The 9,868-nt window shown below is 36.6% G+C and overlaps 2 protein-coding genes across 2 annotated transcripts; both read right to left on the bottom strand.

The window, feature by feature from the left end:
• Positions 1-3,558: 3,558 nt before the first annotated feature.
• Positions 3,559-4,679, bottom strand: LOC108987516 (receptor kinase-like protein Xa21). Its single transcript, XM_035689697.1, has 2 exons — positions 4,095-4,679; positions 3,559-3,747 (listed from the first exon to the last, which is right to left on the bottom strand). The coding sequence occupies exons 1-2, from the start codon at positions 4,665-4,667 to the stop codon at positions 3,610-3,612; spliced, it is 711 nt and encodes a 236-aa protein (XP_035545590.1). The 5' UTR covers positions 4,668-4,679; the 3' UTR covers positions 3,559-3,609.
• A 110-nt stretch (positions 4,680-4,789) lies between these two features.
• LOC108987519 (probable leucine-rich repeat receptor-like protein kinase At1g35710) lies at positions 4,790-8,596 on the bottom strand. The gene is made up of 4 exons (XM_018960446.2): positions 7,747-8,596; positions 7,494-7,637; positions 5,025-6,085; positions 4,790-4,909 (listed from the first exon to the last, which is right to left on the bottom strand). Exons 1-4 carry the CDS (start codon positions 8,594-8,596, stop codon positions 4,790-4,792), a joined length of 2,175 nt encoding a protein of 724 aa, XP_018815991.2.
• Between the last annotated feature and the right edge of the window lie 1,272 nt (positions 8,597-9,868).

The following is a 9,868-nucleotide window of genomic DNA, read 5'->3' as shown; positions in this document are numbered from 1 at the left end:
TATTCTATGTTCTGTATGAATGGAGTTACAATAAGTCTTTGTTTTTGTACATGTAAAAGGCTAAAGGCTGTAAAGGTCAAAGAAGTAAAGACTTGTGAAAATACTTCAATTAAATCTCTAATATTTGCCTATATGTAAAAGGCTTCAAACTCTGTTTTGTTTGTTGGCCTACTTGACGACATTGTTCTCTTTACTCTTTAGATTATCCTCCAAAGTAGAGAACTTCAATATTACATACCTTAATTAGGCTCCACAAATACTCCATTATCTTCCTAATCTAGTTTTATTTGATTTTCAAACATAAACCTATGATGATGCAAAAGCACATATCTAGAAGAAATGCCAATTGTAAACTTGTGACAAAGTCGAACGGACTTCTAGTCTCCATGGGAACTGACTTCTAACCATGAACCCTAAATTGATGGATAATATACTTTCTAGTTTCCATCTCAATGGAACCATGTCAGTTTAATTTCAATTGGCTCTTGAATTTGTTGCCACAGAGAGATCTCATTGGCCTGAGTACGGCAAAAGAACCCGAAAACTAGCTAGAGACTTGCTGGAAGGAATATCAGTGAGCTTGGGATTAGGAGACGGATATATGGAAAAGGCCATGAATTTGGAATCAGGTTTATAGATCCAAATTTATGTCGTCTTTTGAGAAATAGAGAAAATACAACTAATCTGCATAAATCACATCTTTCACATTCGCATAAGTATTTTAAATTCTTTTCCCATTGAATAAAAGAAAGCTTAGGTTGAGATTCTCGACCATTTGATCAAATTCTTGTATAGTAGACATAAATCTAGCAGAGTAATGGCTTCCTTAGACTAAACTACTTTTTTGAAGAGACTTGGGTACAAAATGGCAAGAATTCATGCTGCTCTGTACTTGTTTTCAAGTAACTGCATGTACAGAAAAAGGTAAGTGTGACGCCCTGACTCCCACGTATAGGGACGCGAGAATCATGACGTCGGGATGATGACAACACGGTCACGCATCCCAACAAAATGTGCCCCAAGTGTGTGTAACATGCAAAAGTGCACAACAAAAGTCGCAGCGGATAATATAATAAGTCAACTAAGTACCAGAAATTTAAATACAAATATCCAAAATAATTTACATTTAAAAAGTTATACAGTCATCCCAAATATATTACAAAAGATAAATACATAAAAGAGTAGGATAATAATTCTCGATACACGAGAGCAATCCCAGATCGCTCTTCCAACGGAGCCAAAGCCTAAGACTCGTCATCCTTATCTGCATCAAAATCTGCGATACCATAAAACGGTACCGCAGGTAAGTAATAATTCAAACAACCCTCGAGATAAAAACGCATTAAAGCAACCAACTAACAAATCCCAAAACCTTATTTTTCCTCAAAACGAATATTTTTTCAACACACGCTAAAAATCTCATTTTTAGCCAAAACGTAAAATTCAACATTTTCCCAGAAAATGATTTACACAAAACTCAACAATTTATCGGACACTGTAGGCGGGAATCACATGCGGGACTATACCACCATCCCTGCTTATAACCACCATCCCTACCGCGTGCACCGTAGGTGGGACACAACCACCATCCCTGCTTACCACCATCCCTACCGCGTGCACCGTAGGCAGGAATCACAGGCGGGACTCTACCACCATCCCTGCTTACCACCATCCCTACAGTTCCTTTCCACACAATGAATACATATCAGAGCACTGTAGGCGGGAATCACAGGCGGGACTCTACCACCATCCCTACTTACCACCATCCCTACCGCATGCACCATAGGCGGGAATCACAGGCAGGACACAACCACCATCCCTACTGCGTGCACCGTAGGCGGGAATCGCAGGCGGGACTCTACCACCATCCCTGCATACCACCATCCCTACAGTCTCTTTCCCTTTTTCTCAAACCAGTCAATCCAAACATTTCAAACATACTCAAAATCATTTCTCACATGAAAATCCAGTTTTCAAATAAACACGTGAACATGCATGCAATCATGTGAAAATCCAGTTTTCTGTTACAAACATGGACATGCGTGCAAATGAAATGAACACAACACGACAACAATAACCAACAACCAACAATGTCAACACAATCCAATCACACAAACAACTTCATTCTCCAATCCATCCAACCCCCGTACTCCTCGGACTCAGTCCGGCAAAACCAATCGATAATTCAATACAGTGTAATGAGTTAGTGCAAAAATACATTTAAATCACAAGAGCTCTTTGGAAAATACTTACAACACTATATAGCAATTTCTGGAGGATCATGGAAGTGAAATAAGCGGCAACACAGTCACAGAACAGTGTCAAATACACTGTAGTCGAGAGTCTCAAAAACTCACTTTTGAACGGGTGCAAACGAAGACTCGAGATTGATAGGGTAGGGCCTAGGGAGGTCGGTGAAGCTAGTGGTGGTGGTGGTTGGCCGTGGGTGGCGGCGTGGGCGGCGGTAGAAGATCAAAAATACCCAAATCTAAAATGTAAATGTGCTTCACCGTTGACGGATCGGAGGTGGGGTTGGGTCCAATGGGTTGCCAAGAGGTCGAGGATGAAGTGGTGAGAAGATGGTGGCCAATGGTGGTGCGACGGCGGCGCAGCGGCGGAAAGAGTGCCGCTGCTTCAATGGGCTCGTGGTGGCTAACGGCGGCGCGAATGGAGCTGAGGTTGGTGGGGTAAGGTCGCCGGCGGCTGGGGAAGCTAATGGGCTGGGCGGTGCAGGTCACGGCGGCGCGGTGGTGGTGGGCTGGGCAGACGAAAAAGACAAACGGGAGAGAGGGAGGGGGCTGGGTCGCGCGGGAGTGCAGGGGAAGAAAGAAAAAAAAAAGAAAAGAAAGAAGAAAAAGAAAAGAAGGGAAAAGGAAAATGGAGGAAAATAAATGAGGTCTAATCTTTATAATTTGGGTCATAAAAATGATCTAACGGAAACGATTTTAAAACTACAAGTTAAATAAAATAATTTAAACGTAATGGTAAAATGAAATTAAAATAATTAAATCCCACAGTAATTAATTTAGAATAAAGAGATTTTAAATGAATAACAATAAATAATATTAAGAAAGCACTTCAAAATAATTTTCAAAAAATTAAAAATTATAAAATAAACCAACTAAAAATCCAATAATTTTAAAACAATGGAATAAATTTTTGAATAAATAAAAATAATTCTTCAATAAAAATACACTAAAATAAAGGGTGTTACAGTAAGATTTCATATATGCTTGAAACCACCCTCACCCTTCCCTAATTTGTAGTAAGCATGTCTATAGACAATGATATATACGAACGTCAAAATTAAAAAAAAAGAAAAAAATATATTTTTACCCATTATGCCACAAGAGTGGAAACAATGATTTTGCTAGACTCCATTGCTTTGAATATGATTTCAAACCCATTGGTTGCTAATGAAATTAACTACAATCATCGGCTGAAACATTGTAAACTTCTAACTTCTATTAGCTAGTAAGTCCCATGACAAACTAATTACCATAAGAAAGTCTCATTTTAGGAGAGTCACAATTTACTGTAAATATTACCATATGGAAAGCCATAAACATGAAATCAATAGCTATAAACTAACCTTATTCTCTCACATGATTAGCGTCCACTAATATCTTTGAGAAACTTCAATTTGATCTTGTTGAGTGTAGCTAAAACATTTTCTATACCAATCCTCTGTTCAGGCGAGTCGGCACAACAACGCAAAGCTAATCCCATGGTGGATAGCAAACACTCCTCCATTGCAGCATAATCATTTTCATTACTTAACAAATAGGAGTCAACAACTTCAAGTACAGAAAGGGCTAATGATTCTTGTACCAAACACTTCAAGCTCATTTCTCCAGTAAACATATCATCTGTGGGCTTCTTTGTTGTGAAAGTTTCCATCAATAAAATGCCATAACTATACACATCTCCCATTGTAGAAACAAGTCCTTCAGATCCATACTCTATACATATGTTACAACTTATTGTGAGAAAATATAATTATATGGTACTAAAATGAAAAGGGTCAATACATTACCAAAAGAGAACAATATTATGTGTTTATATGAGAGTATGTACTAAACATGGAACTTAACCTCACCTGGTGCCATATATCCAATTGTAGCGAGAGTCATTGTTTGTGTTAGAGAAATTCCATCACCAAGGAGTTTTGCGATGCCAAAATCAGCGACATGTCCAACCATATCTTCATCTAATAAGACATTGGTAGGCTTCAGATCACAATGAACAATAGGTGTTGCATAACCAAGATGAAGGTATTCTACTGCTGTTGCCACATCAATCATTATATCTAGCCTTTGTAACATATTCAAGCAATGGTTTTTGGAGTACAACCACATATCTAGGTTCCCATTAGGCATGTATTCTAATACCAAGGCTTTGAAGTCCATGTTACAACAAGCGGTAATGATTTTGACAAGATTTCGGTGACGAATATTGCGTAATACCTCACATTCTATGTGAAAGCTTTTGAATGCCCCCTCCACTTGCAAATTTAAAACTTTTATAGCAACAATTGTACCTTCTAAGAGTGTTCCTTTGTAAACAAACCCAAAACTCCCTTCTCCAAGTAAGTTGTTTACACTGAACCCTTCTGTTGCTCGAATAAGTTCTTGATGTGAAATTCTCCTCCATGTTGCTAAAGGCATTGAATTTGTGTCATGTGACAATATTGCATTCCTCTTATGGCGTCTTATTGAGAAAAATACAAGACACACTCCAAGTACCATTAACCCTACTGCCATTGACACATATTTCAGTATTCGCATTCCTACAGCCTTTTTTTCTTTGCATGGGGTGACTTGCATTCGAGCCTCACCACAAAGTCCATTATTTGACATGAATGATGTAGCTGGGAAGTGTACAAACTGTCCTCTTGAAGGAATTTCTCCTTGTAGTTTATTGAATGACAAATTTAGATGTTTCAATAATGAGAGTTTTTCTAAGGACTTGGGAATCTCTCCATATAAGTTATTGTAGGAAATATCTAAGACCTCTAAGCTTACCAATTCACCAATAGAAGTAGGAATTGAGCCATCTAGTCGATTGCCTGCCAAAGATAGATTGACAATACTTTTTAGCCCACCAATTGTAACTGGAATACGACCTGTTATTTGGTTTCTTGACAAATCCATTGCTGTCAAGACATTCATATTCCCAATATCTAAAGATAGAGGGCCATTAAGAGAATTTGATGATAAATCAACCAACAACAGATCTGTAAGCCTCCACAAGCTCCAAGGAATTGAGGAAGTTAATCGGTTGAAATCCAAGTAAAGATTTCTTAGTGAAGTCATGTTATCCATGCATGCAGGAATGTGTCCATAAAGCTCATTACCACTTAAACCTAGTGTATCCAAGCTTCCTAAATGGCAGAGCTTATATGGGATTGAACCTTTTAGTCTGTTACCAGAAAGAAACAAACCTTGGAGCTTGTGCAATCTTCCAATTGTAGTTGGAATAGGTCCTCCCAGTTCGTTGTGGGATAGGGTCAAATCAATCAAGCTACTTAAATTGCAAATCTCTTTTGGAATGTTGCCCTTAATATTGCAGTCATTTAATCCAAGTCTTTGAAGAGAGGTTGAGAGGTTCCCAACTGAATTGGGAAGGACATCATTCAAGTGATTTTTGGCCAAAGAAAAAAGTCTGAGATGTTTGCAACTCGACAAAGAAGAGAAAAGGCTCCTAAGTTCTGGAGACTGAATTGTCAACTCATTATATCCGAGGATCAACGCCTCGAGGAACCTTAAATTACCAATTGCTTTTGGAATTGAGCTTGAGAATGAGTTATGACCCAAATCTAATACGATGAGTTGTGAAGCATTGAGAATAGAGTTGGGAATCGTTCCACTCAGTTCATTCCCATGAAGAGCAAGGGCCAGAAGATTAGGAAGAAAAAGACCCATATTTGATGGAAGGTCACCAGAGAAATTATTGAATCCCATCTTAATATATCGTAAAGTTGAGATATTGAAGATCACATACGGAATCGGTCCTGAAAAATAGTTCGAGTAAACAGCGAAATGATCTAGCTTTTGCAGACTTCCAATTTGACTCGGTATTGCACCTGCACAAGTATGTGAATAATAATTCGTATATATGTTTATTAAAAAAGGTGCATATAGTGAATCATATAGTGAATCAAACAAATATAGCGTTGACACACGACATATAAGAACATATAAGAACATAGATTAGCGTTGACTGTAAACAACCCCAAGACATATAAGAACATAGATTTAAAATATTCAGGTCGAAGCGGTACTTTAATTAATTTAACCGTAGAGTTGGCCATGTTTAAGGATTGGGGCTAATTAACTATTAATTAGGAGTGAACAGAATCGTCGACGAAACCGGCTGCTCGATTCCAAAACCGGCAGAAACAAATGTCAATAGGTTCAGTTCTAATTTAATTTGAACCATGTTCAAACTCATTAATCAGCCGATTATATATATTTATATTTTATTTTTAAATAAAACAATACCGTTTAACTTAAGTAATAAATTAATCACCGTTGTTTTATCACTATGCGGTTAGAAAAAAATAATAAGAACGAGTGTAATGAATCAAATAGCATGCAATTAGAAAAACAAAATGGGACACAAATACCAATTGCCTACCCTATCTCTCATCTCTTCCTCATTTCTTCGTTCTCCTCGCAGTCTTCACTCACACCATCATCGTCTCTCTCTCTCATATCTCAGACCTCTCGTTGATCTCTCCTATCCCTCCACCGGCCTCCATTCAGTCTGGCTGACATATATCTCTCCTTTCTCCATCCCATCTCCAGCTCTCTCATCTATCCGTCCCATCTCTCTCTCTCTCATCTCTTGTCCTAAAGCGCCAAACCACTGAAGCAGCTGGAACTAGTCCTACCGGTTCTCTAGCTCTTCGGCCAGTCCGTCGGTTCCAAGTACAAAAAAATAAAGAAAAAAATCAGTAGGTTGATAAGTTTTCAGCCCTGCTAATGGACTCATGATACCATGTTAATTAGATATGGAATCCATAATTCTAAATATATGAGTAGGGAATTATAATACGTTCTTGGATCGATTTAATAATATTTATCCTTGGATATTTCCATAGATTTTTCCTCAAACAACGGTCGGTCTTCATGGATTCTTCGTCTGATTTTGATCTTGTACATTAACACAAGTACACAGGGATTCTACTAAAAATGAAAGAAATACTAAAATGAATTGGATTGTAACTCTCGGTTCTTTAATATCCAAATTTTTATTTTAAATTTTATTATATCTCTCTACTTCTAATTAATTACCTAAAATTCCAATTTAATTTTCGGATCATGATGAAACAAAGTCATTCCACTGTCAACTACTAGTTGTGGAAAAATATTTTTCTGCTTTCAATTGAAAAGGTACTTAATCAGATATGATCATAAATCATGCATACTAAATCATTGTTGATACCATGTATATTTCGCTAAAACAAAACTAATTATGAGCATACGTACCTTCAAACTTGTTCTGGGCAAGATATAAGAACGTAAGCATAGTTAAATTCCCTATTTCTGGGGGTAGTCTTCCTGTGAAATTATTATTAAACATATCTAAAAATTGCAGCTGTCTACACTTCAGCAACGAGGATGGAATTGTGCCTGTGAAACATTTAAGGTCCAGAAATTAATTTTGGAGTTTGCAAACCAACTAAAGAATATAATATATATATATATAGTCAATCGACCATTTAAACCTAAACATATGTACCTTCAAAGTTGTTCTCATAAAGGACTAACGATGTAAGCATGGTTAAGTTTCCTATTTCTGGGAGTACGCCAGAGAAATGGTTCTGGGCGACAGAAAGATTTTTTAAGTTGGGAAGATGATCAAACATTGGTAGTCCACCAGATAACTCATTATCACTGAGGTCAATGAATTGTAGTAGTGAAGACGCATTGAAGAAAACGGAGGTTATTGGACCTGAAAGCTTATTTGAGAGGAGGACAATTTGTTGCAAGGTAGGCATCTTGAACATAGAGGACGGTATGGAGCCTGAAAGCTGGTTATATGCAAGATTAATCCGCTGCAATGATGATATGTTAGATAGAGATTGTGGAATACTACCTTCGAAATTGTTGCCATTGAGAAACAATATTTGAAGTTTGTTTAGCAAACCCATCCATGGTGGGATTTCTCCGCTGAATTCATTATAACTCAAGTCTAGGAATTGCAACCGATAAAGACGAGACAACTCATTTGGCAATGAACCATGAAAACTGTTGTTGCCTATGCTTAGACTAACCAAGAACGAAAGATTTCCGATGTGCGGAGGAATGGTACCTACAAGGTCCACGTAGGAAAGGTTTAAAGCTTTGACTCGGAGATGTTTAGAACCACAGGTAACACCGACCCAAGTGCAAATAGGAGTGCTGGAGGACCAGTTACTTATCAAAACATGGTGAGGATCCTTAGAAGAAACGTGAGCTTTCAATGCAAGAAGAGCAGATTTATCGGTGGTAACGTTTAGAATTTCTGCACTAGCAAAGCTAAATAGGCAAGATTGTAGCAAAAGCAGCGTCAGAGAAAGGGGGAAGAGGAAAGAAGTTGGGTTCGCCATGAGTAATAGCGTATATATTGGTTGAGGTATTGGAAATATGTATATAGTAGTGTTGTTGCAGTCATTGGAAGAACAAGAGAGATCACAGCTTGTATTTGAAGAGATTCCATCGTTCTGAAATTATGATTAGGAGAGAAAAGTGGGTCCAGAAAAAGAAAAAAATCAGCTCAAGCCCATGGGCCCATTACGTTTGGCAACTAAAATTATCTCAATACTCTCACTACTATTCTTTACTTTATTATTATTTTTTATTTAATTTTTTATTATTTATTATTTTTCACTTACTTTTTATTACTATTTAATATTTTATTATTACATTTAATTTATTTCTTCCACGACTTGTACGTGTTTGTTGAATAATAGAGACTTTACAATGTTATTATTATCTCAAGGCCATACGAATAGTTCGAACTCTATTCCATAAATTCAAACTAGTTAATTTAAACTGATAAAATTTGGAATTCATCAATATTTTATTGAATTTTTCTATCTTTAAAAAAATAATAACATCTTAATTCATATTTAAAAATCTAAAGAAAAAATAATATTATATATATATCACTATAATAAATTAGGCTTTTTTACATCGATTTTATGTCTATTGAAAATAAAATTGCCGCAAAAAGCCTTTAATTATGACGATTTTTACATCGTTGCATTCATTTTACATAAAATTTTGAAACAGGTCTTTTGTAGTAATTTTTTCACTTTTTGCAACGGACATATTTGCCACAAATAATAAATTGGTCTTTTGAAGCGATGTTTCACTTTTTGTGACAACAAATTTGCCGAAATATTACAAAACTTGTTATGTCGGTTTGTTAATCGCTGCAATTACGAAAGTGGTCTTTTGCAGCAATTTTTTAACTTTAAAAATTGCCGCAAATAATAACCATGCCTTTTACAGAATTTTTAAAATCGTTGGAAAAAAAGTAGACCTTATTTCTTATTTTCGGTGAATTCAAGTTGCCGCATAATGTCCAGTGCAAAGTGAGAAATCACGAAGGAGATAAATGTACAATTCCCTTTTGCTGCGACTTTTTTACTTATTGCAGTGATTTTTGTCGTCGCAATAAAGTATTTTTAACTATAGTTGCATTAAATTTATGTCGATTAGAAAAATCGCTGCAATACATAATATTTATGGCAAAAATTGTCACCGTAATAATATAAGCTGCCAATTACAGCTTATTAGCAGCGAATCAAAGCCGCCGGAAAATCTAAAAAACTTTAAACCCCGTGCCTAACGTTTTCCCCTCATTTATTTCCCTC

This window comes from Juglans regia, chromosome 4 (genome assembly GCF_001411555.2).
Source record: "Juglans regia cultivar Chandler chromosome 4, Walnut 2.0, whole genome shotgun sequence".
Lineage (NCBI taxonomy): Eukaryota > Viridiplantae > Streptophyta > Magnoliopsida > Fagales > Juglandaceae > Juglans > Juglans regia.
This window is presented reverse-complemented; position numbering and strand designations above follow the sequence as displayed.

Excerpts from the sequence above, each read along its gene's own strand:
- LOC108987516 (XM_035689697.1), bottom strand. The coding sequence starts at position 4,667 with ATGCCTTTAGCAACATGGAGGAGAATTTCACATCAAGAACTTATTCGA. Across the intron at positions 3,748-4,094 it reads GATATATGGCACCAGGTGAG|GAGTGTTTGCTATCCACCAT; the intron begins GTTAAGTTCCAT and ends GCTGCAATGGAG.
- LOC108987519 (XM_018960446.2), bottom strand. The coding sequence starts at position 8,596 with ATGGCGAACCCAACTTCTTTCCTCTTCCCCCTTTCTCTGACGCTGCTT. Across the intron at positions 7,638-7,746 it reads TTATGAGAACAACTTTGAAG|GCACAATTCCATCCTCGTTG; the intron begins GTACATATGTTT and ends AATGTTTCACAG. Across the intron at positions 4,910-5,024 it reads CTACTTCTATTGGTGAATTG|GAGAAATTCCTTCAAGAGGA; the intron begins GTAAGCTTAGAG and ends ATAAACTACAAG.